We start from the raw sequence: 26,927 nt of genomic DNA, 5'->3' as shown, positions 1-26,927 counted from the left end.
CCCTTTAATATCCCACCCAGTCTAATCCCACTCTCCCCCATCACTCCCCACACCCTTTAATATCCCACCCAGTCTAATCCCACTCTCCCCCTCACTCTCCACACCCTTTTATATCCCACCCAGTCTAATCCCACTCTCCCCCATCACTCCCCACACCCTTTAATATCCCACCCAGACTAATCCCACTCTCCCCCTCACTCTCCACTCCCTTTAATATCCCACCCAGTCTAATCCCACTCACCCCCTCACTCCCCACCCCCTTTAATATCCCACCCTGTCTAATCCCACTCTCCCCCTCACTCCCCACTCCCTTTAATATCCCACCCAGTCTAACTCAGTAACATGCTGCCCTTCATAATATCCCAGTCTCTCCATGTTCCATTTTCTAATTAGAATCTGTCTTTGTGACTGATATTTCCTCATCCTTTCTGCCTTTTGCTGTCTCTCTCTCTCTGTGTCTCTCTCTCTCCCCAAGTCTCTCTCTTCCCCCACCCTGCTCTCTTTCTCTCTCTCCCTCTTTGTCTCCCCTCCTCTCTCACAAGGCTCCTCTGTATATGTGGATGTACATTGAGAAAGACACATACCACAGGCTGAAGGCAGGAACAGTGACAAGAAGAGGAACCACTTCATTGGCAAAGACCTGAAGAGAAATGGAGACAATTCATGAAAAGATTTCCATCATCATTGTTGAAATTCATACTCCCTGTCTGAACCAACCCATTGAGAGGGTCATCACTGACAGAATGCCGCACTGTCGGAGGGTCAGTGCTGAGGGAGTGCTGCACTGTCGGAGGGTCAGTGCTGAGGGAGTGCCGCACTGTCGGAGGGTCAGTGCTGAGGGAGTGCCGCACTGTCGGAGGGTCAGTGCTGAGGGAGTGCCGCACTGTCGGAGGGTCAGTGCTGAGGGAGTGCCGCACTGTCGGAGAGCCAGTGCTGAGGGAGTGCCGCACTGTCGGAGGGTCAGTGCTGAGGGAGTGCCGCACTGTCAGAGGATCAGTGCTGAGTGAGTGCCATAATGTCAGAGTGGTCAGTGCTGAAAGAGTGCTGCACTGTTGGTGGGTTAGTACTGAAGGAATGTTGCACTGTCGGAGGGTCAGTGCGAAGGATGTGCTGCACTGTCACAGAAAGCAAGCAAGGTGAAAACAATGAGTGTTTTTACGAAACTGTTAGAAATTATTTCAAGTTCTCATCGGTATTTATTGGAGAAGATTCTCAGAGTCAGGATTTACTCATATTTGGAAAAGAATGTTCTGATGAAGGATATCCCCATGGCTTTATGCAGGGGAAGTCTGTCTCACAAACTTGATTGAGTGCTTTGAGGAAGTGATGAGATGACTGATGAGGGAAGCGCAGTGGATGTTGTTTACTCAGACTTTACTAAAGCATTTGACAAGGTCCCTCATGGTAAAATTCTTCTGAAGATTAAGGCACACAGGATGCAGGGTCAGTTGGTCAGTTAGATACAAATTTGGCTTGGTCATAGAGCACAGAGAGTCACTGTGGAGGGATGTGGGGGAAATGGGGGTCTGTGACCAGTGGTGTTAAACAGGGTCCAGTACTGGGCCCCCTGTAGTTTATGAAACAGATAAATAATTTGGATGATAATGTCAGCGGTCTGTTTAATAAGTTTGCAAACATCATGAACTTTGGTGGAGTTGTGGATAGTGATGAAGGTAGTGAATGGATTCAGCAGGGTATAGATCATCTGGAAAGTTGGACAGAGAAATGGCAGATGGAGTTTTATGTGGATAAGTGTGAGGTGATGCATTTTGCCAGGACAAATGTTTAGGAAAATATAAAATAAATGGCAGGACCCTAAGGAGCGTTGATACACAGAGGGACCTTTGGGTGCTGTGGGTCTGGAGTTACATGTCGGGTGAGACTGGAGAGGAATGGCAGATTTCCTTCTCTGAAGTATATCAGTGACCCCAATTGGTTTGACCAACATATGGACATATGGCCATCATTAGATTATGATTTGGAGATGCCGGTGTTGGACTGGGGTGTACAAAGTTAAAAATCACACAACAAAGCACTAGCTTTCAGAGTGCTGCTCCTCCATCAGATGGTTGTGGAGCATAAGATCACAAGATACAGAATTTACAGCAAAAGTGTAGTATGATGTAACTAAAATTATATATTGAAAAAGACCTGGATTGTTTGTTAAGTCTCTCATCTTTTAGAATGAACATGTTGGTTTCAGTTCTTTCATATGTAAATCACAAAAAATGTAAAAGTTATGTTCTCAATGAACTTTAACAACTGGTGTCATGTCAGCCCAGATAATGCATTGAAGGTGTGAGCTGCCCTGTGTTAGGCTGTCTGTGCCACAATGGGCAGACTGATTCTAATCTAAAAAAGGGATTTACAGAATTTTACATCGATTCATGCAGTTTTTGAGCAAAATAAAATGTAATTCTGCAAGTACAAATTCACACCACAAACTGATGTGTGTATGTGTGCATGTGGGTGTTTTTGTGTGCAGGGGGGCGCTGAGTGTCTGTGGGAGAGTGTGTGCATGTGTGTAAGTGTAAAGGGGTATAAGTCTGTGAGAGGGTGCATGTGGGAGTGTATGTGTGAGCGTATGAGAAAGGGTCTGCGTGAGTGTATGGGCCAGTAGGAGAGTGTGTGCGTCTGTAGGAATGTGTGTTTAGGAGTGTGTGTGTGTGTCTGTCTGTCTGTGTATGTACAGTGCAATGGGGTCACCTGTAGTGTGACATGAACCCAAGGTCCCAGTTGAGGCCATCCCATTTGCTGTCTGTTGATTATTGTGTGGTGTCCAATCATCCATTACCATAGCCTCTGCTCGGTCTTGCCAATGTACCATGCCTCAGGGCACCCTTGCTTGCAGCGTATGAGATAGACAGCATTGGCTGAGTCACGTGAGTACCTGCCATGTACACGGTGGGAGGTGTCCTCATGCGTAATGGTGGTATCCATGTTGACACTCTGACACACCTTGCAGTGTCTACCATAACAGGGTTGTATGGTGCTGTCCTGAAAGTTGGGCAGTTTGCTATAAACAGTGATCTGTTTGAGGTTTGGTGGTTGCTTAAAGGTGAAATCCCTGGCAATTACCAGTCAGTCTTACGTCTGTGGTCAGCAAGGTTTTGGAAAGAATTCTGAAGGATAGGATTTATGACTATTTGGAAAAGCATAGCGCGATTAAAGGCAGTCAGCATGGTTTTGTAAGGGGCAGGTCATGCCTCACAAAACTTATTGAGTTCTTTGAGGAGGTGATGAGACAGGTAGATGAAGGTTGAGCAGTCGATATGGTGTATATTGACTTCAAGGTATTTGATAAGGTTCCCCTGGTAGGCTCATAAAATCAGAAGGTATGCGATACAGTGAGATTTGGCTATCTGGATTCAGAATTGACTGGCTGACAGAAGGCAGGGAGTGTTGGAAGAGCACAGCAGTTCAGGCAGCATCCGAGGAGCAGTAAAATCGACGTTTCGGGCAAAAGCCCTTCATCAGGAATAAAGGCAGAGAGCTTGAAGCGTGGAGAGATAAGCTAGAGGTGGGTGGGGGGTAGGGAGAAAGTAGCATAGAATACAATAGGTGAGTGGGGGAGGGGATAAAGGTGATAGGTCGGAGGCAGGGGGAGGGTGGAGTGGATAGGTGGAAAAGAAGATAGGCAGGTAGGACTAGTCATGGGGACAGTGCTGAGCTGGAAGGTTGGAACTGGAGTGAGGTGGGGGAAAGGGAAATGCGGAAACTGTTGAAGTCCACATTGATGCCCTGGGGTTGAAGTGTTCCAAGGTGGAAGATGAGGTGTTCTTCCTCCAGGCGTCTGGTGGTGAGGGAGCGGTGGTGAAGGAGGCCCAGGACCACCATGTCCTCGGCAGAGTGGGAGGGGGAGTTGAAATGTTGGGCCACAGGGCGGTGTGGTTGATTGGTGCGGGTGTCCCAGAGATGTTCCCTAAAGTGCTCTGTTAGGAGGCGTCCAGTCTCCCCAATGTAGAGGAGACTGCATCAGGAGCAATGGATACAATAAATGATATTAGTGGATGTGCAGGTAAAACTTTGATGGATGTGGAAGGCTCCTTTAGGGCCTTGGATGGAGGTGAGGGAGGAGGTGTGGGCACAGGTTTTGCAGTTCCTGCGGGTGCAGGGGAAGGTGCCAGGATGGGAGGGTGGGTTGTAGGGGAGCGTGGACCTGACCAGGAAGTCACGGAGGGAACGGTCTTTGTGGAAGGCGGAAAGGGATGGGGAGGGAAATATATCCCTGGTGGTGGGGTCCGTTGGAGGTGGCAGAAATGTCGGCGGATGATTTGGTTTATGCGAAGATTGGTAGGGTGGAAGGTGAGCACCAGGGGCGTTCTGTCCTTGGTCGTCATTAATGGAGATGGAGAGGTCCAGGAAGGGGAGAGAGGTGTCAGAGATGGTCCAGGTAAATTTAAGGTCAGGGTGGAATGTATTGGTGAAGTTGATGGATTGCTCAACCTCCTCGCGGGAGCACGAGGTGGTGCCAATGCAGTCATCAATGTAGCGGAGGAAGAGGTGGGTTGTGGTGCCGGTGTAATTACGGAAGATCGACTGTTCTACGTAGCCAACAAAGAGACAGGCATAGCTGGGGCCCATACGGATGCCCATGGCTACCCCTTTGGTCTGGAGGAAGTGGGAGGATTCGAAGGAGAAATTGTTAAGGGTGAGGACCAGTTCGGCCAAACGAATGAGAGTGTCGGTGGAAGGGTACTGTTGGGGACGTCTGGAGAGGAAAAAACGGAGGGCTTGGAGGCAATGGTCATGGCGGATGGAGGTGTAGAGGGATTGGATATCCATGGTGAAGATGAGGCGTTGTGGGCCGGGGAAACGGAAGTCTTGGAGGAGGTGGAGGGCGTGGGTGGTGTCTCAAACGTATCTGGGGAGTTCCTGGACTAGGGGGGATAGGACAGTGTCGAGGTAGGTAGAGATGAGTTCAGTGGGGCAGGAGCATGCTGAGATAATGGGTCGGCCAGGGTGGTCAGGCTTGTGGATCTTGGGAAGGAGGTAGAACCGGGCAGTTCGGGGTTCCTGGACTATGAAGTTGGAAGCTGTGGGTGGGAGATCTCCTGAGGTGATGAGGTTCTGTATGGTCTGGGAGATGATGGCTAGGTGATGGGGGGTGGGGTCATGGTCGAGGGGGCGGTAGGAAGAGGTGTCCTCGAGTTGGCATTTGGCTTTAGCGGTGTAGAGGTCAGTGCGCCAGACTACCCTTTATCTGCTGGCTTGATGGTGAAGTTGGGATTGGAGCAGAGGGATTGGAGGGCTACGTGTTGTGAGGGTGGAGAGGGGTAGACAGGTTGAGGCGGTTAATGTCCCGGCGGCAGTTGGAAATGAAGAGGTCGAGGGCAGGTAATAGGCCAGTGCGGTGTGTCCAGGTGGATGCAGTTTGTTGGAGGTGGGCAAAGGGGTCCTCGGAAGGTGGGCGGGAGTCCTGATTGTGAAAGTAAGCTCGGAGGCGGAGGCGACGGAAGAGGTGTTCGACGTCACGGCGTGTATTAAATTCATTGATGCGTGGAAGGAGGGGATGAAGGTGAGTCCTTTGCTGAGGACTGATTGTTCGTCTTAATCCACCATCGTCTCATGCAGAGTTCCACCAGGGGATATCAGGAAACAGCAGAATGAAAATATGAGAGTGAGAGACAAAGAGAGTGTGATACAGATTGACAGAGAGAGAAAGAGAGAGAGAGTTGGAGAGTTTTAGGAACTCATCCCAGAGCTCAGGGCCCCTTGGCAGCTGAAGGCACATCGGAGAATAGTGGAGCCAAGGAATTAGGAGGTACTCGAGAATCGGAGGAGCACAGAGATCTCGAATTTTCATACCCACTGAAGGAGGTTATAGAGATAAGGGAGGGGGTGTAGGGGCTGGAGGGGGTTACAGAGATAGAGAGGGGGTGTAGGGGCTGGAGGGGGTTACAGAGATAGGGAGGGGGTGTAGGGGCTGGAGGGGGTTACAGAGATAGGGAGGGGGTGTAGGGGCTGGAGGGGGTTACAGAGATAGGGAGGGGGTGTAGGGGCTGGAGGGGGTTACAGAGGTAGGGAGGGAGAGTAGGGGGTGGAGGAGGTTACAGAGATCAGGAGGGTGTCTAGGGGCTGGAGGGGGTTATAGAGATCTGGAGGGGGTGTAGGGGCTGGAGGGGGTTACAGAGATAGGGAGGGAGAGTAGGGGGTGGAGGAGGTTGCAGAGATAGGGAGGGGGTGTAGGGGCTGGAGGGGGTTTCAGAGATAGGGAGGGGGTGTAGGGGCGGGAGGAGGTTACAGAGATAGGGAGGGGGTGTAGGGGCTGGAGGGGGTTACAGAGATAGGGAGGGGGTATAGGGGCTGGAGGGGGTTACAGAGATAGGGAGGGGGAGTAGGGGCTGGAGGGGGTTACAGAGATAGAGAGTGGGTGTAGGGGCTGGAGGGGGTTACTGAGATAGGAAGGGGGTGTAGAGGCTGGAGGAGGTTACAGAGCTAGTGAGGGGGTGTAGGGGCTGGAGGGGGTTACAGAGATAGGGAGGGAGAGTAGGGGGTGGAGGAGGTTGCAGAGATAGGGGGGGGGTGTAGGGGTGGAGGGGGTTTCAGAGATAGGGAGAGGGTGTAGGGACTGGAGGGGGTTACAGAGATAGGGAGGCAGTGTAGGGGCTGGAGGAGGTTACAGAGATAGGGAGGGGGTGTAGGGGCTGGAGGGGGTTTCAGAGATAGGGAGGGGGTGTAGGGGCTGGAGGGGGTTACAGAGATAGGGAGGGGAGTAGGGGCTGGAGAGGGGTTACAGAGCTAGTGAGGGGGTGTAGGGGCTGGAGGAGGTTACAGAGATAGGGAGGGGGTGTAGGGGCTGGAGGGGGTTTCAGAGATAGGGAGGCAGTGTAGGGGCTGGAGGAGGTTACAGGGATAGGTAGGGGAGTAGGGGCTGGAGAAAGTGACAGAGATAGGGCAGGGGTGTCGGAGATGGAGGAGGTAACAGAGATAGGGAGGAGGTGTAGGGGCTGGAGGGGGTTACAGAGATAGGGAGGGGGTGTAGGGGCTGGAGGGGGTTACAGAGATAGGGAGAGGGTGTAGGGGTTGGAGGGGGTTACAGAGATAGGGAGAGGGTGTAGGGGCTGGAGGGGGTTACAGAGATAGGGAGAGGGTGTAGGGGCTAGAGGGGGTTACAGAGATAGGGAGGGGGTGTAGGGGCTGGAGGGGGTTACAGAGATAGGGAGGGGGTGTAGGGGCTGGAGGGGGTTACAGAGATAGGGAGGGGAGTAGGGGCTGGAGAAAGTGACAGAGATGGGGCAGGGGTGTCGGAGATGGAGGAGGTAACAGAGATAGGGAGGAGGTGTAGGGGCTGGAGGAGGTTACAGAGATAGAGAGGGGGTGTAGGGGCTGGAGGGGGTTACAGAGATAGGGAGGGGGTGTAGGGGCTGGAGGGGGTTACAGAGATAGAGAGTGGGTGTTGGGGCTGGAGGGGGTTACAGAGATAGGGAGGGGTGTAGGGGCTGGAGGGGGTTACAGAGATAGGGAGGGGGTGTAGGGGCTGGAGGGGGTTACAGAGATAGGGAGGGAGAGTAGGGGGTGGAGGAGGTTACAGAGATCAGGAGGGTGTCTAGGGGCTGGAGGAGGTTATAGAGATCTGGAGGGGGTGTAGGGGCTGGAGGGGGTTACAGAGATAGGGAGGGGGTGTAGGGGCTGGAGGGGGTTTCAGAGATAGGGAGGGGGTGTAGGGGCTGGAGGGGGTTACAGAGATAGAGAGGAGGTGTAGGGGCTGGAGGGGGTTACAGAGATAGGGAGGGGGTGTAGGGGCTGGAGGGGGTTACAGAGATAGAGAGTGGGTGTAGGGGCTGGAGGGGGTTACAGAGATAGGGAGGGGGTGTAGGGGCGGGAGGAGGTTGCAGAGATAGGGAGGGGGTGTAGGGGCTGGAGGGGGTTTCAGAGATAGGGAGGGGGTGTAGGGGCGGGTGGAGGTTACAGAGATAGGGAGAGGGTGTAGGGGCTGGAGGGGGTTACAGAGATAGGGAGGGGAGTAGGGGCTGGAGGGGGTTACAGTGATAGGGAGGGGAGTAGTGTCTGGAGAAGGTGACAGAGATGGGGCAGGAGGAGGTTACAGAGATAGGGAGAGGGTGTAGGGGCTGGAGGGGGTTACAGAGATAGGGAGGGGAGTAGGGGCTGGAGGGGGTTACAGAGATAGGGAGGGGAGTAGTGTCTGGAGAAGGTGACAGAGATGGGGCAGGGGTGTCGGAGATGGAGGAGGTTACAGAGATAGGGAGAGGGTGTAGGGGCTGGAGGGGGTTACAGAGATAGGGAGGGGAGTAGGGGCTGGAGGGGGTTACAGAGATAGGGAGGGGAGTAGGGGCTGGAGAAAGTGACAGAGATGGGGCAGGGGTGTCGGAGATGGAGGAGGTAACAGAGATAGGGAGGAGGTGTAGGGGCTGTAGGAGGTTATAGAGGTTGGAAGGAAGGTGGAGAGGGGATAAGGAGAAGTGGGTGGAGAGCATCAAGTTCCTCGGAGTGACAATAACCAACAATGTGTCCTGGACCACCCCATGTATATGCGACGATGAAGAGGCACATCAATGCGTCTTCTTTGACAGGAGGCGAAGGAAATTCAGCATAAGGCCCCTCACCCACCTTTCCAGATGCACCATGGAGAGCATTCTATCTGGATACATCATGTCTTGGAACAGCAACTACTCTGCCCAGGCCTGTCAATAACTACAGAGGGTTGTGAACACAGCCTAGACCATCACACAAGCTGATCATCTGTCCATTGTCTCCATGTACACCTCTCCTTGCCTCATAGAGACAGCCAACATCATCAGAGAGCCCTCCCACCCTGGTTCTAATCTCTTCCAACCCTTCCATCAGGCAGGAGATATAAAACCTTTCACACAGATACCGACAGGTTCAAGTTCAGCTTCTTCCCTGCTGCTGATGTTAGACTTCTGAATGGACCTCTCAAATTTCAAATCTAATGTTCATCTTGCTTTTTGTACAAATTCTGTGCAGCCGTATTCCCCACTCTGTACAATCACCCGATGGTCTTTGTATAGTCTGATGTGCATGTGACATAATAAATCAAAACGTCAAAACGAGAGGATTTGTCAAGTAATGTCGGTGTGCCTGCAATCTCATCTATTTGCCTCCCACAGCAGCCTGAGGTACATGTGATCTGGGCCAAAGCGACTGATCCATTTTCAAGTCAATTAAACCATTGATACCTCCTCCATCTCAATGCTAATTCATTAAAATATATGAGAGTCTCCCTTCCTGTTTCCGAGACTTACCTTGTCCTTCTCTCCAGGGAATACAAAGTACTCATTTTGAACCTCAGCTGTGTCTTCTGGCTCCACATACACAGTTTGTGCGTTTGGTCCCTAATGGGGCCTGCTCCTTCTCTGACCCCGAATATACTTATAAAACACCTTTGGGTTTTCCTTCATGGTACCCACCATTGCTTCCTCATGTCCCCTCGTTCTTCTCCTAATTTCCATTTTCAGTAAACCCCCTGTGATTTCTCCTCTGAGGCATCCAGTGTTTTGAGCCCTCGGTGACTGTCAAAAGGGTTTTTTCCCGTATCCAATCCTGTGCATCCACTGACATTCAGGTTCTCTCAGCCTATTGGTCCTGCCCTTCACCTTCATGGGAACATTTTGCCTGTCTTCGGATGCTGCCTGAATTGCTGTGCTCTTCCAGCACCACTGATCTAGAATCTGGTTTCCAGCATCTGCAGTCATTGTTTTTACTTCATGGGAACATGTCAGCCCTGCACTCTCCCTTCTCTGTTTCGGTTATCGGACACCCTTATTGAGGTTTCTAGCACAGTGAGAATGAACAGGAAGTGCGATGCTGACCAGTCTGTCTATTCTAGGAGCTGTTGTGCTGTCTTTGTGGGAAATTCTAACTCAATCAGTAAAAAACATAAGTTTCAGTAAATTGTAACTGAACTTGCAGTGTCAGAGTAAACATTATTCCCCAGTATTTATTCCAGCGCATCCTCATGACTGAATCCTTATTCACTGAATTCCATTGGTTAACAAAGCTTCAGCTTTATGATAATCACCACTGCTTTCCCATCTCTCTGTCACCGCTCTCCACTCCCTCCCTCTGTAACCTCCTCTCGATCTGCAATGTACCCTGTGGGATCTCTGTGTTACTCCACGACTGTTGTCAGGATGGGAGCCAGTGTATATCAGTGAGCACAGGGTGATGGGTGACCAGGACTAGGTTTGAGTGTGTACACTGCCTCACTGCTGCACAGGTTCCCAAACAGAGCTCGATAAGAACAATCATTTACAAAGACTATTAACCATGAGCATGTCCGAGCTGACCGTGTCATTACCTTGGAGAAGTAACAGCAGGACATAAAATTTCTTGATCAGTGTCTGCTCCCAGATATTTCATCAGCCTCACCCTCTCAAGCTCTGAAACAGAAAGGAGTTAATGAGGCCTCACCTCTTGTCACCAGCTCTCGAGAGATCAGAACTGCTTTTAGATCACGTCCTTACAGACTACTTTGCTTCTCTGTGGGATGATAGGCGCTCCTCAGAGTCAGGAGGCTTCAAGAAAGTAAAACAACAAAATGTTTGAATTTCTATCGCAGCTTTCAGGATGTCCCAAAGTTGCTGTCTATGCATTATCCATGTTCCTTGATCGAGAAAGATATCCTGTATAACAGACTTGAGCCCTACAGTGAGATCTTCCTAACAACCGAAATTGTTCATTGGAATATATCTTCAAAACATCACAACATCAGCAAGGAATGATGCTGGTTGCGGCAGTAAGCTCTTGTCGTGAATTTAGTTACCCTGGAACTGTCCGACTGCTCGCCTGGGGAGGGTGGAATGGCCACTTCCTGTATTGTTCCCCTTGAGTTTTTAATCAGAACTGTTGTCTGTCACAGTGAGTGAAAGCAGGAAGTTGGTTCAAAGTGAGAAAGCAGCAATTTGCCCCGGATTACAAACAAACTGTTAACCCTTTGTGTTTCCTGATATTGTCTCTCTGTAGACCTGGGCAGCATTTAACATGGTCCAAGGGGGCTGAATGGAGCTTCTCCTGTTCCTCTCTTACAGACCTGAGATGCTGAATGGGCCTCCTCCTGTCCCTGTGCAAAAGGCTTCTGGGGCTGGATGGACCTTATACTGGTCCAACGTAACGGGCTGAGTGGTCTTGTTTGTGTCTAACAGGAACCGAGAGCCTGAAGTGGAATTGTCCTGTTTGTGAGTAACAGACCCGGAGCTCAATAATAAATAGCAATCTATTGAAGGCATCGATCATTGGAATCTGTGTGTGTCACATCACATCATCAAAGATATTGGTTGTGGAAGTGAATTGCAATAGCCTCATTACTTACCAATGACCTCCCTGACTGCTTGCCTGGGGAGGTACTGCCAGGACCCTCTGCTTGGACTGAATGAACTCCTCCTTTGCTGCTACCCCCTGCCTATTTAATGACAAACAGTAAACCGCTTCTGGATAAATACCCAATCCCTCGCATTCGAGGAATTTTCTCAGTGGCAGTTGCAGTGGGAGGAGCGACAGCGAGGACCAGAGACCCGACAGGAAAGTTGGAGTAAAGTTTATTAACTCACCTCGTGTATAGGAGGAGCACACACTGAGCAGGAGTGGACACAGGACTGCTGGGTAAGTGAGGCCTTATGTTTGGGTGGTTGCTTTACCCACGACACCACTCGAGTAGTGTCTCCCACCTGTCCTCCGCCTCTAACTGAAAGGTCCTGAGTGCCAGATTGATAAGGTGACTCGTTTTTTCCTCTTTTTAGTTTTTCAGTTGGCTCGTTTGGAATTTAGAATGGTGGGAATGGTAGTTAGGGCAGTTGAAAGTTCCTCATGCAGAATGTGGGAGGTAAGGGTCACCACTAGTGTCTCTGCTGACTGCATCTGTGGGAAGTGCACCCAACTCCAGTTCCTCGAAAACTGCGGTAGGGAACTGGAGCTGGAGCTGGACGAACTTCGGATCATTCGGGAGGCAGAGGGGGTTATTGAAAGGAGTTATAGGGAGGTAGTCACACCTCAGGTAAAAGAAGGTAGATGGGTTACCGTCAGGGGACTGAAAGGGAACCGGCAGGCAGTGTAGGAATCCCCTGTGGCCAATCCCCTCAACAACAAGTATACCATTTTCGGCACTGTTAAGGGAACAACTTACCGGGGTAAGCAATGGGGCACAGGTCTCCTACTCAGATTCTGTCCCTGTTGCTCAGAAGGGAAGGCAGAAGAGGAGCAGAGCATTAGTCATTGGAGACTCCATAGTTAGGGGACAGAGAGGAGATTCATTGGGAATGAGACAGACTCATGGTTGGTGTGTTGCCTCCCAGGTGCCAGGATTCGAGATGTCTCTGATCGTGTTTTCAGGATCCTTGAGGGGGTGGGGGAGCAGCCCCAAGTCATGGTCTACATAGGCACTAATAACATAGGTGGGAAGAGAGATGTGGATTTAAGGCAGAAATTCAGGGGGCTAGAATGGAAACTTAGAGCTAGGATAAACAAAGTTATTATCCTTAGTTTGTTACACGTGCCACGTGCTAGCGAGGTAAGGAATAGGGAGAGGGAGGAATTGAACACGTGAATACAGGGATGTTGCAGGAGGGAGGGTTTTGGATTCCTGGATAATTGGGTCTCTTTCTGGTGTAGGTGGGACCTCTGTAAACACGATGGTCTTCACTTGAACCAGAGGCATACTGATATCCTTGGTGGAGGGGGAGAGGGAAAGGAGATTTGCTCATGCTGTTTGGGTGTCTTTAAACTAATTCAGCAGGGGAATGGGAAACTAAATTGCAATTCGAGGATAGAGGAGGTTGAGAATAAGGAGGTCTGAAATAAGGTTGAAGGGTCGCAAGCAAAAACGTTGGTTTGAAGTGTGTCTATTTTCAATGTCAGAAGCATTGGAATAAGGTGGGTGAGCTTGCAGCATGGGTTGGATCCTGGGATTTCAATGTTGTGGCTATTTCGGAGACATGGATAGAGCAGGCACAGGAATGGTTGTTGCAGGTTCTGGGATTTAGATGTTTCGGTAAGAACAGAGAAGATGGTAAAAGAGGTGGGGGTGTGGCATGTTAGTCAAGGACAGTGTTACGGTTGCAGAAAGGACTTTGAAGGACTTGTCAACTGAGGTAATATGGGCTGAGATTAGGAACAGGAAAGGAGAGGTCACCCTGTTGGGAACTTTCTATAGGCCTCTGAAAAGTTCCAGAGATTTAGAGGATAGGATAGCAAGCATGATCCTTGATAGGAGTGAGAGTGACAGGGAGTTGTAATGAGAGACTTCACCTTCCCAAACATTGAATGGGAATACTATAGTTCAAGTACTTTAGATGGGTCAGTTTTTGTCCAATGTGCGCAGGAGTGTATTCTGACACAGTGTGTAAGACAAGATTTAGGATGCATAGGATGGAGAAGGAAACTGCAGGGCATGGGCACAATCGAAATGTGGAGCTTATTCAAGGAACAGCTAATGTGTGTCCTTGATAAGTATGTACCTGTCAGACAGGGAGGAAGTTCTCAAGCGCAGGAGCTATGGTTTACAAAGGAAGTTGAATCTCTTGTCAAGAGGAAGAAGAAGGCTTATGTTAAGATGATATGTGAAGGCTCAGTTAGGGTGATTGAGAGTTACAAGTTAGCAAGGAAAGACCTAAAGAAAGAGCGATGATGAGCAAGGAGGGGACGTTAGAATTTGTTGGCGGATAAGATCAGGGAAAACCCTAACGCTTTCTATAGGTATAAAAGGGATTAAAGAATGACAAGAGTAAGATTAGGGCCAATCAGGGACAGCAGTGGGAAGTTGTGCTTGGAGTCAGAGGAGATAGAGGAAGTGCAAAATTAATATTTTTTGTCAGTATTCACACTGGAAAAAGACAATGTGGTCGAGGAGAATACTGAGAAACCGGCTACGAGACTAGATGGGATTGCGTTTCACAAGGAGGAGGTGCCAGCAATTCTGTAAAATGTGAAAATAGATAAATCCTCTGGGCCAGATGGGATTCTCTGGGAAGCCAGGGAGGAGATTGCGGAGCCTTTGGCTTTGATCTTTATGTTGTCATTGTCTACAGTAATAGCACCAGAAGACTGAAGGACAGCAAATGTTGCTCTCTAGTTCAAGAAGGGGAGTAGAGACAACCCTGGTAATTCCAGACCAGTGAGCCTTACTTCAATTGTGGGTAAAATGTTGGAAAAGATTACAAGAGATAAGATTTATAATCATCTCGATAGGTATAAGTTGATAACGGAGAGTCAGCATGGTTTTGTGAAGGGTAGGTCGTGCCTCACAAACCTTATTGAGTTCTTTGAGATGGTGACCAAACAGATGGATGAGGCTAAAGCCATTGATATGGTGTATATGGATTTCAGTAAGGTGTTTAATAAGGTTCCCCCATGGTAGGCTACTGCACAAAATACAGAGGCATGGGATTGAGGGCAATTTAGTTGTTTGGATCAGAAATTGACTAGCTGAAAGAAGACAGAGAGTGGTAGTTGATGGGAAATGTTCATCCTGGAGTTCAGTTACTAGTGGGGTACTGCAAGGATCTGTTTTGTTCCACTCTTGTTTGTCATTTTGATAAACAACCTGGATGAAGGCATAGAAGGATGGGTTAGTAACTTTGTGGACGACACGAAGATTGGTACAGTTGTGTATAGTGCCAGAATATTTTGGAGGTCACAGAGGGATATAGATAAGCTGCAGAACTGGGCTGAGAGGTGACAAATGCAGTTTAATGCAGGAATTCACTTTGCAAGGAGTAACAGGAATGCAGAGAACCAGACCAATGATAAGATCCCTTGTAGTGTGGTGAGCAGAGAGATCTTGGCGTCCATGTACACAGATCCCTCAAAGTTGCCACTGAGGTTGATTGGGCTGTTAAAAGGCATAAGGTGTGTTAGCTTTTATTGGTAGAAGGATCGAGTTTTGGAACCATGAGGTCGTGCTGCAGCTGTACAAAACTCTGGTGCAGCCGCACTTGGAGTATTGTGTGCAGTTCAGGTCACCGCATTATCGGAAGGATGTGGAAACTTTTGGAAAGGGTTCAGTGGAGATTTACTAGGATGTTGACTGGTATGGAGGGAAGGTCTTATGAGGAGAGGCTGAGGGACTTGAGGCTGTTTTTGTTGGAGACATATCAGATAATCAGAAGGTTAGATTGAGTGGACAGTGAGAGCCTTTTTCCTCAGATGTTGATGGCTCGCAAGAAGGGGCATATCTTCAAATTGAGGGGTGATAGATTTAACCAATGGTGAAACTTGAAAGGGTTCAGAAAAGATTTACAAGGATGCTGCCAAGGTTGAGTGGTTTGAGCAACAGGGTGACGCTGAATAGGCTGGGGTTTCAGAGGCTGAGGGGTGACCTTATAGAGGTTTATAAAATCATGAGGGGCATGGATAGGATAAATAGACAAGGTCTTTTCCCTGGCATGGGGGAGTCCAGAACTAGAGTGCACAGGTTTAGGGTGAGCGGGGAAAGATATAAAAGTGACCTTGTGGGCAATGCTTTCATGCAGAAGGTGGTGCGTGTATGGAATGAGCTGCCAGAGGAAGTGGTGGGGGCTGGTACAATCACAGCATTTAAGAGCCTTCTGGAAAGGTTTAGAGGGATATGGGAAAAGTGCTGGCCAATGTGACTAGATCAGGTTAATGTAACTGTTCAGCATGGACGAGTTGGATTGAAGTGTCTGTTTCTGTGTTGTACATCTCTATGACTGTAACCAGTTTAAATTATGGCCCTGGAAACTAAAACTTAATCGAGTTTGAATTTAATGTTTTGCCAACATCAAACCAATGAAATGATCTGACGTTATGAATATAAAAATGTAGAAATTTTGAATATTGCGGATAGAGCAACTGCCATCAACACAGATCCAAGCAATTAAGAAACACTCTCTGCCAAAGGTACTTATTCATATGAAACATACTCACAGTAAAAAGAAAGAAGACAACCTGGGGAGATCTTCATCCGGAAAAGACAGACACCGAAGATGACAGCCGCTGTGTGGTTTTGAAATTAAGTTGATGTATTCCAGCAAGTGTTTTATTGGAACAGCATGTTGTTATCGCGTTGGAGGCAAGTAATGAGCAGGAAAGAGAAGGGGGGGTCTTAGAATTATGAATAATTGTTGTTTAATGTTCACTTTTCAAGTTAAAAAAAACTAAATTGAGTTTTTTTTTAACATAGTGGAATTTGGTAGTTCTCCGTCACTCATTACAGATTACAAGGCGAGGTGTGCTTTTCTGGGTTTTTGGTTCAACTGACAGAGGGGTTCACCATTGCGTCATAACAATTGACACTTCTTCATTCTGCCGGGTATAAAAGTTTCAAATTGAAAAGCTGCAATTATAAACTCCATCTAAATAGTCTCAACTTTTTCTCCTTAAATGTTTCTAAGAACCTTAAAAGGATGTGGTCAGTATGTACTAATATCTTAGACACATTACTAACAATAGAAAAGTTGAAATATTGTAACTCCAATACTAAGCTCAAGGTTTCCTTCTTCATTGGGGAATAATTCTGTTGATGATTATTCAATTTTCTGGAAAAATACCCAATATCCATCTTCTCGTCGTCTTCTTGCAAGAGTACAGCACCAAAACCTTGAATGGCTTTGCTTAATGAGGTGTGGCTAATATTGGGGCAGTGGTTAATACAGCTTTCAGACTGGGAAATACCTTCTGATGGTTTGCTGTCCGCTGATAGGTCAATCAGTGGAAGAAACACACTGCTAAAATTGGGGATGAAATTCCATTAAAAAACACTCAATCCCAGGAATCATAGCACTACCCTCTTTGCTGCTGGGATGTAAGACTCCCCAATAACATTTGTTTTCACATCCCATGGGCCATCTGTCCATGTCCAATGACATGGCCCAGGAATGCAAGTTGGCCTTTTACAAACTCACCCTTAGCCAGGTTTATCACCAAGCCCGCCTCTGAAAGTCAATCAAACTGTTCCGATAAATGCTGCAAATGTTCCTTCCATGTGTGCCTAAAAATCACCAGGTCGTCGATATATAGCACACAATTGGGTAATCCAGAAATGACTTTATTGATTCGTCTTTGAAATGTGGCTGGTGGGTTTTCAGACCAAATGGCATGACTTCAAACTGCTTTAGCTCATTCTGTGTTACAGAAACTGAAACTGTCTTCACTCATAAAGGTACCTGCCATGTAACTGAGTAGGTCCAACTTAGAAGACTATGTTCCGTGTCTCATCTTCTCAATATAGTCTTCCAAATGTGGAATAGGTTATGCCTTTGCAATAGGCTACACATAATCGTTGGGTACCACCTGGTTTTGGCACCATTACTATGAGTGAGCTGCAGTTACTGATGTTGTCTTTCAACGTGCATTCAATTTTTATTTGAACATGTGCCAACTTCAAAGGACAAGTCAATAAGGATGTTGCTTAATTGGAACAGCATTTTCTGGATTGGAATCATGCATAATTTAATTAGTGCTTCCCAGCTATGTCTCTCTATGTGATTGGAATAACTCTTTCAGGCCACTTTGAATTTCCTCTGAAAGATAACTCAATAATTTATCCCAGTTTTTGAGAGCTTCTTCACTGTCTAATTTGAGGAATGCCCAATTCAGAACAATCTGATCTTAGTTCTACAATCATTCACCTTATTCAATTTCCTTTCAATTTGATCAGGTCCACTAAAACTTGCCTGTAAACGTTCGCTTACCATTGGAAATAACACTACCACTTTATCTCCACTAGCAACATTGCAATTTTTTGATTTCTTGTCTACTTTCTCTTTCATTACATTCTGAGCTACTTTCAAATGTTGTCGAGCCAACTCACTTGCTCTCTACACTAAAATCTGACACATCGTCGAATTGTATGGTCTCAAAACTCTGGCTCATCAATTTTCAATTAATTCATTTCAGTGGTCTTCTCAACTTAAGCCCAAAACTAATTCAAATGAACTGAATTTGATAGATTCATTTGGTGCACCCCAAATTGTAAAAAAAGTACAAATAGAATTCCTTTATCCCAATCCTCTGGATAGTCTTGATGATAAGCCTTCAACATGGTCTTTAAAGTTTGATGCCACCGTTCTAATGCTCCTTTTGATTCTGGATGGTATTGAGTGGTTTTGAATTGTTTTATTCCCAAACACCCTTACTGGTCAGAACACTGAATATGGGAGTTGGGAGGTCATGTTGTGGCTGTACAGGACATTGGTCAGGCCACTTTTGGAATATGGCATGGAAGAAGGATTTTGTGAAACTTGCAAGGACTCAGAAAAGATTTATAAGGATGTTGCTGGGCTGGGGGATTTGAGCTATAGGGAGAAGCTGAATAGACTGAGGTTGTTTTCCTTGGAGTGTCAGATGCTGACGGGTAACATTATAGAGGTTTATAAAATCATGAGGGACATGGATAGGATAAATAGACAAGGTCTTTTCCCTGGAATGGGAGAGTCCAGAACTAGAGGGCATTGGCTTACGGTGAGAGGGGAAAGATATAAAAGGGGCCTAAAGGGCAACTTTTTCATGCAGAGGTTGGTGTATATATGGAATGAGCTGCTGGAGGAAGTCGTGGAGGCTGGTAAAATTGTAGCTTTTAAAAGGCATTTGGAGGGGTATATGAACAGGAAGGATTTAGAGGGATATGGGCCAAGTGCTGGCAAATATGACTAGATTAGGTTGTCTATCTGGTCGGTAAGGACGATTTGGACTGAAGAGTCTGTTTCTGTGCTGTACATCCCTATGAATCTATCCATAACATCCTTGAATGCTTTGGATGTAAATGTGACCCTGATTATATCTCTGCGGGTAGTCCATATCTCGTAAAGAATTTGAGTAACTCTTCCACAATCCTTTTGACTGTGATACTGCAGAATGGAATTATATCTGATAAATCTAGTAAACTCATTCATTATGGTGAATAAACACTGATGCCCATTTTATGTTTAAATTAGGGGTCCTATGGAACCAACATAAAAGGTTCCTCAAACATGGAAATGGGCATCAAGGGAGCTGGTTTTATTACTGCTTGAGATTATCCAATTACCTGACACCAATGACATGTCTGACAATATTCACCACATCCTTATGCAGTCCAGGCCAATAAAAATGTTTCTGTGTTTTGGCTTGTGATGTCCTAACTCCCATGTGACTTCCTCCTGGTAATTCATGTGCTACCCACAACACCTCCTTTCTGTAACCCACTGGCAATACAATCTGATGGACTTCTGTCCACTTCCCTTCCGCCTGAATATGTGATGGTCTCCATTTCCTCACCAAGAAGTCATTGTTCTGGTACTAACATTCTGGGATACACTCAGATTCTCCTTCTACATATGTATTTTGATACAGCTGCTTTAATTTTTCATCTTTCTGTTGTAATTCATTTACTTTCTCTGAACTAAAGATATCCACTTCATCTTCCACCTGTTCCTGTTTGTTCTCAACCATTTGATCAGACGTAGGCTTTGATAATTGAACCTCAACTTCCTTGTCTTCATGTTTGATTTCTCCTCCTGCTTCCACCTGTGGTTTTGTGACCTTCTTACCATACAGTCAGAAAACATCCCAGGTATCCTTCCCGGAACACCTCAGTTGCCTGATATTCTACTGGCTTTTCAACTGCTGTAGGCATCACTCTCACCTGTTACCCAGCTGTAACATGACCAAGGATAAATTGCATTCCTGGAACTGAGAATTTCTCGATTACTCCTCCCACCACTTTGCCACTTTTTCCTGGACTTTCCAACCTCACTTTAAATCATGAAACACTGCATTTCTCATCCTGAATTCCATATATAACCACTTTTCTTGGCAATGTGCCTTGTGAATACATATCCCCTCATCTCTCCCTATCAAAAATTGACTTTCTCCCAAAGCACCGAAAATTTTAATTTTTTTACCCACTCCTGCTGCCATACATCAGGAAACGTTACCCTCACAAGTAAAGTCTTTATAAAGAGATCTGGCATTCTCTTCTCAACCAACCTCTTTCACAGCTTTTTTTTTTAGCTTCCACTGCACTTTCCTTTCCCACAATAACAATATTCACTGGTTTATCCTGTTTTCCAACATCCACCTTCCCAGTGCTTCACCTATACCAGCAGTATTGTGACTTGATAATGGCCTACTTTGTTGCAAGGAAAACACTGGAGCATTTTTACTTCTGTTTCCCCCATCATGGGGTTCCTTTCCACCCTCTGGCAAGCTATCTTTACTATCTTCAATGAGATCTCCTTTCCCTTACCACCTGAGGATTTCTCTTTTCTCCAATTGCTATCCTTCACAGATTGAGATTGATGTCGGAAGCCAAATTTTGATTTATGAACCAACACATAATCACCTGCCATTTCATCTGCTGATCTTACAGTTTTAAATCTCTGCTTTTCCACGTCAGTTCTCAGTGCTTCAGGAAGTGAATTTTTGAACTCCTCCAAAATAATTGTCTCTCTAAGAGTCTCATATTTTTGCTGCATTTTCAATGCTTTTATCAATCTTTCAAAATTATGGTGTCTGATCCTTTCAAACACAATGTATGTTTGACCAGGGTCCCTCCTTGGATTCCTGAAACGTTGAATGTAGGCTTCTGTTCTTAGCTCATATTTTTCACCTCATTACCCTCACAAGATAGTTCACTTGCTTTACATACAAACTTTGTTTGAATCAACAATACCCACATGGTCACTGACCATTTCATTTGTTCAGCCATTTTCTGAAATGTAATGAAAAAAATCTTCTGCATCCTTCTTGTTGAACGTTGGTGATGCTTGAACATATTGAAACAGATCCCTACCAGCCCTTTAGCTCGGATGGGATTGCTCTCCGTCACTGTCCTCATTATTATTCCTACTTTCACCTTTACCTCCACCATTTTAACTTGACTTTGTGCTTTCAGTTCCAACCACTGAAGTTCAAAACTTGCCTCTTTCTCAGATTCTGCTCTCTCTCTCTCTCTCTCTCTCCCCCTTTCTTCTGTTCGGGACTTGCTCTCCTTTTTCTTTTTCTGCTGCTTTTAATCATAATTCGAGCTGTTTCATTTCATTCTCTCTTTATTTTTGTTCTGCCCGGGCTATTCTTTCCTTTAATTTTGCCTCTAACCCAAGCTGCTTCATTTGCAATTACATTTTAACCATTTCCAAAGATTCTGATGGTGTTCCTGGCAATTGTAAATGCTGCGTGATTGCCACAAATATCTCCCCTTTCCTCACAGACACCGGCAACCCCAACTCCAGCTGGTTTGCCAATTCTGAAAGTTTTGCCTTGCTCAACGGTCAAAGTAACTTTCTCCAGCCCTAAGAAACTCTTCGTGACTGAAAGGGCCATTATTACAACAAGGCCCACCCAGTTTAAACTAATTGAATTCAACACCCAAAACAAAAGACACTAACACTTACCACCCGCTACCTTTGAGTACAATAATCCGAAACCCAATGTGGAATTAGAGATTTTGATCCTAATAGGAGTCCCCAATCTGCTATGGACCAGAGTAAACCCCCACAAAACATTCAGAACACAGTCTCACCCTCACTTGTTCTTCTTTTAAAGGGACATGCAAGGCATTGTGTTCTGGATACAGTTCGGTTGGTCAAACGACCAGATTTGAAGCAAACACACTTTATTCATACACTATATAGTTAAAATACAATAAAAGTAAGAGGCAATTAGAAAGACTTTATTGGAAAACTTAACAGGGACAAGGTTGGACTAATAAATTAAACTGCATTTATTTCAATGCAAGGGGCCTAACAGGGAAGGCAGATGAACTCAGGGCATGGTTAGGAAAATGGGACTGGGATATCATAGCAATTACAGAAACATGACTCAGGGATGGGCAGGACTGGCAGCTTAATGTTCCAGGATACAAATGCTACAGGAAGGATGGAAAGGGAGGCAAGAGAGGAAGGGGAGTGGCATTTTTGATAAAGGATGGCATTACAGCTGTGCTGAGGGAGGATATTCCCGGAAATACATCCAGGGAAGTTATTTGGGTGGAACTGAGAAATAAGAAAGGGATGATCACCTTATTGGGATTGTATTATAGACCCCCCCCCCCCGTAGTCAAAGGGAAATTGAGAAACAAATTTGTAAGGAGATTTCAGCTATCTGTAAGAATAATAGGGTAGTTATGGTTGGGGATTTTAACTTTCCAAACATCGACTGGGACTGCCATAGTGTTAAAGGTTTAGATGGAGAGGAACTTCTTAAGTGTGTACAAGACAATTTTCTGATTCAGTATGTGGATATACCTACTGGAGAAGGTGCAAAACTTGACCTACTCTTGGGAAATAAGGCAGGGCAGGTGACTGAGGTGTCAGTGGGGGAGCCATTTGTGGCCAGCGACCATAATTCTATTTGTTTTAAAATCGTAATGGAAAAGGATAGACCATCTAAAAGTTGAAGTCCTAAATTGGAGAAAGGCCAATTTTGATGGTATTAGGCAAGAACTTTCGAAAGCTGATTGGAGGCAGATGTTCGCAGGTAAAGGGACGGCTGGAAAATGGGAAGCCTTCAGAAATGAGATAACAAGAATCCAGAGAAAATATATTCCTGTCAGGGTGAAAGGGAAGGCTGGTAGGTATAGGGAATGCTGGATGACTAAAGAAATTGAGGGTTTGGTTAAGAAAAAGAAGGAAGCATATGTCAGGTATAGACAGGATAGATCGAGTGAATCCTTAGAAGAGTATAAAGAAAGTAGGAGTATACTTAAGAGGGAAATCAGGAGGGCAAAACGGGGACATAAGATAGCTTTGGCAAATAGAATTAAGGAGAATCCAAAGGGTTTTTTACAAATGTATTAAGGACAAAAGGGTAACTAGGGAGAGAATAGGGCCCCTCAAAGATCAGCAAGGCGGCCTTTGTGTGGAGCCACAGAAAATGGGTGAGATACTAAATGAATATTTTGCATCAGTATTTACTGTGGAAAAGGATATGGAAGATATAGACTGTAGGGAAATAGATGGTGACATCTTGCAAAATGCCCAGAATTCAGGGGAGGAAGTGTTGGATGTCTTGAAGCGGTTAAAGGTGGATAAATCCTCAGGACCTGATCAGGTGTACCCGAGAACTCTGTGGGAAGCTCGAGAAGTGATTGCTGGGCCTCTTGCTGAGATATTTGTATCATCGATAGTCACAGGTGAGGTGCTGGAAGACTGGAGGTTGGCAAACGTGGTGCCACTGTTTAAGAAGGGTGGTAAAGACAAGCCAGGGAACTATAGACCAGTGAGACTGACCTCGGCGGTGGGCAAGTTGTTGGAGGGAATCCTGAGGGACAGGATGTACATGTATTTGGAAAGGCAAAGACTGATTAGGGATAGTCAACATGGTTGTGTGTGTGGGAGATCATGTCTCACAAACCTGATTGAGTTTTTTGAAGAAGTAACAAAGAAGATTGATGAGGTCAGAGCAGTAGATGTGATCCAAATGGACTTCAGTAAGGCGTTCGGCAAGGCTCCCCATGGGAGACTGATTAGCAAGGTTAGATCTCATGGAATACAGGGAGAACTAGCCATTTGGATACAGAACTGGATCAAAGGTAGAAGATAGAGGGTGGTGGTGGAGGGTTGTTTTTCAGACTGGAGGCCTGTGACCAGTGGAGTGCAACAAGGATCGGTGCTGGACCCTCTACTTTTTGTCATTTACATAAATGATTTGGATGCGAGCATAAGAGGTACAGTTAGCAAATTTGCAGATGACACCAAAATTGGAGGTGTCATCGAAGCGAAGAGGGTTACCTCAGATTACAACAGGATCTGGACCAGATGGGCCAATGGGCTGAGAAGTGGCAGATGGAGTTTAATTCAGATAAATGCGATGTGCTGCATTTTTGGAAAGCAAATCTTAGCAGGACTTATACACTTAATGGTAAGGTCCTAGGGAGTGTTGCTGAACAAAGAGACCTATTAGTGCAGGTTCATAGTTCCTTGAAAGTAGAGTCGCAGGTAGATAGGATAGTGAAGAAGGTGTTTGGTGTGCTTTCCTTTATTGGTCAGAGTATTGAGTACAGGAGTTGGGAGGTCATGTTGCGGCTGTACAGGACATTGGTTAGGCCACTGTTGGAATATTGCGTGCAATTCTGGTCTCCTTCCCATCAGAAAGATGTTGTGAAACTTGAAAGGGTTCAGAAAAGATTTACAAGGATGTTGCCAGGAGGATCTGAGCTACAGGGAGAGGCTGAATAGGCTGGGGCTGTTTTCCCTGGAGCGTCAGAGGCTGAGAGGTGACCTAATAGAGTTTTACAAAATTATGATGGGCATGGATAGGATAAATAGACAAAGTCTTTTCCTTGGGGTCGGGGAGTCCAGAACTAGAGGGCATAGGTTTAGGTTGAGAGGGGAAAGATATAAAAGAGACCGAAGGGGCAACATTTTCATGCAGAGGATGGTACGTGTGTGGAATGAGCTGCCAGAGGATGTGGTGGAGGCTGGTACAATTGCAACATTTAAGAGGCATTTGGATGGGTATATGAATAGGATGGGTTTAGAGGGATATGGGCTGGGTGCTGGCAGGTGGGACTAGATTGGGTTGGGATATCAGGTCGGCATGGACGGGTTGGACCGAAGGGTCTGTTTCCATGCTGTACATCTCTATGACTCTACTAAAAAGTAACTGTTGTAATATCGTAACACCCCATAAACACACCCTTGGCAACAGGTAAGTTCAGAAAAACAGATTGTCTCACGTGCAACTCCAGCAGCAGGAAGGAAAAACATCAAGAGAACACTCAGTGAGTGAATGAAGCTGGGAGAGACAACCTGCAAGTTCCATACTCTGTTGACACCTGAGCAACAACTGCTGAAAGTTAAAACTAAAATCCGGATTCTGTGGGAGTTTGATCACACCCATTCAGGCTGCTTCTATTGTCCCAACTTTTAAAACTGAATGAGCTCTATCTTAAAACATCTCTAAGCTTAGTACAAAAATTCCATGTCTCAGAAATTTCAGGAACAGGTCATTCTGCTATAATGTGCGTTTTGTTAACATAAATTAACTGTAACATAATTGATGAATTGGTGACACTGTTTCTAAAGCATGAACATTTAAAATGTGTGTTGGCTGTAGTGCAATTACATCACCAACACTTTAAGCACTGTTCCCAAAGCTCAATTTTTCAAAAATGCAGGGTTGTACAATAGCACAACTATTGTCTTAGAGAAAAACTACCTGTTCTTCACGACATTATTTCCTCCTGCATCTGAGAAGCAAATTACAACACCACCACAGGCAGGAGGCTGTAACTACAATGTGACATGTTTAAATTCGAAAGTTGGCTCAGAAATTCAAACAATGTGGGGATGATGAGAACATGTGAGGCAATCTTTGAGTCAACAATTTTGAATCAATATGGAGTTGAACTGATATTTATCTACAGATCACCTGAGTATTTCATTCCACTTTGGATGGCACAGTGGCTCAGTGATTAGCACTTCTACATCCCAGCACCAGGGTCCTAGGTTCGATTCCCGCCTGTCTGTGTGGAATTTGCACATTCTCCCTGTGCCTGCGTGGGTTTCCTCTGGGTTCCTCCCACAATCCAAAGATGTGCAGGTCAGGTGAATTGGCCATGCTAAATTGCCCACAGTGTTAGATGCGTTAGTCAGGGGTAAATATAGGGTAGGGGAATGGGTTTAGGTGGGTTTCTCTTCGGAGGAGTGGTGTGGACTTGTTGGGCTGAAGGGCCTGTTTCCACACTGTAGCGAATCTAATCTAATCCAATAAAGGTAAAGTTGTTCATTACCAACAAGCTTGTTGCAATTTCTTCCTGTTTGCACAAGATGCAACATTCAGAAAGCATGTTCAGGTCTGAGTGAAGTCACGCTTCTGTTCAGGACTACTCAACCACGTTGGCAGCACTTCATTTTGGGTAAGACAGGGTCACACAACAGCACTGGGGAAGCAGAAAGGCTGAGGAAAAGGAGAAGCTTTTGTTTGGGGTTTCTGTCTGTACACTAAGAAGCACACGCACTGAAGTTTAATTCTATTCCATTTGCTGAAGACATTCTGCTGGTAAATTGCTGTTTATAGAGTCATAGAGATGTACAGCATGGAACAGACCCTTCGGTCCAACCCATCCATTCCGACCAGATATCCCAACCCAATCTAGTCCCACCTGCCAGCACCCAGCCCATATCCCTCCAAACCCTTCCCATTCATATACCCATCCAAATGCCCCTTAAATGTTTGTGCTGAGTACAGAACAAGAGCTTTATAAATCAAGCTGTCAAGGACAAAGGCAAGGAAGTTACGCTGAGTTTATAAAGCTCTGCTTAGTTTACAAAGTCAGCATTGTGTCCAGGTCTGGTCAGTGCACTTCAGGATGGATGTGAGTCTTTGAGAGGATATGGAAGAGATTTCCCTGAACAGCTCCAATGATTTCAGTGACAGGGTTCATTTGGGGAAGCTGGGGCTGTTCTTCTCAGAGCGATGGTGACTGGGGGTGAATCTGACTGATGAGGAAGAGATGGGGCCAGGTTTAGATCAGGGAGACAAAGGAAAGGTGTTCCCATTGCTGATGATACAAGGACAAGGGGAGACATATTGAAGATTCAGGGTGGGATAGGCAGAGCAGGGGTTGTGAGGAAGGACTGTTATACACTGTGAGTGATAATGATCTGGATCTCACTGCCTACAAGGTGGGGTGGAAGGGAAGATGCTCACTGATTTCAAACAGAATTTGGATGAATATTTGTGGGAAATAAACTCTCAGAACAATGTGGAGAGAGTGGGGAAATGGCACTGACTGCATAACTGTACAGAGACAGCTGGCATAGCTCAATGGACTGAATGGCTACCTGAGAATTCTATGGCTCTCAGACAATCCAAACCATTGCCCTTAACCGAACATCCCATGGGATTCGGTTGCACTGATAAAGCTTGAAGCAGCCTTTCAGCTTCCTTTAACTGTTTGCCCCTGACAGACACAAACACCAGCAACAGTGAGAACAACAGCTACAGTGAATATCCCAGCTCGTATTCCCAGGATCAGGATCACATGCAGACTCTCTCCTCTGCTACCT

At 46.3% G+C, this 26,927-nt stretch overlaps 2 protein-coding genes across 2 annotated transcripts in view; both read right to left on the bottom strand.

Moving 5' to 3' along the window:
- LOC148139424 (opioid-binding protein/cell adhesion molecule-like) overlaps nt 1–10,733 on the bottom strand; it is a 31,545-nt gene extending 20,812 nt beyond the window's left edge. The window contains exons 1-3 of the mRNA XM_087980809.1: nt 10,449–10,733; nt 10,283–10,364; nt 585–640 (exon numbers count right to left, since the gene is read on the bottom strand). Of these exons, the coding sequence (XP_087836935.1) occupies nt 585–640; nt 10,283–10,344 (118 nt within the window). The 5' untranslated portion in view covers nt 10,345–10,364; nt 10,449–10,733. The remainder of the gene's footprint in view (nt 1–584; nt 641–10,282; nt 10,365–10,448) is intronic.
- The window catches only part of LOC148139423 (B-cell receptor CD22-like), a 139,307-nt gene that overhangs the window by 80,987 nt on the left and 31,393 nt on the right, over nt 1–26,927 (bottom strand). The window lies entirely within an intron of this gene.

Source organism: Chiloscyllium plagiosum, unplaced genomic scaffold (assembly GCF_037043375.1).
Source record: "Chiloscyllium plagiosum isolate Xiang-an unplaced genomic scaffold, Cpla_swu_hap1 HiC_scaffold_38, whole genome shotgun sequence".
NCBI classification, from domain to species: domain Eukaryota; kingdom Metazoa; phylum Chordata; class Chondrichthyes; order Orectolobiformes; family Hemiscylliidae; genus Chiloscyllium; species Chiloscyllium plagiosum.
The sequence above is the reverse complement of the archived record's forward strand: the minus strand, read 5'-3'. Positions and strand labels throughout refer to the sequence as shown.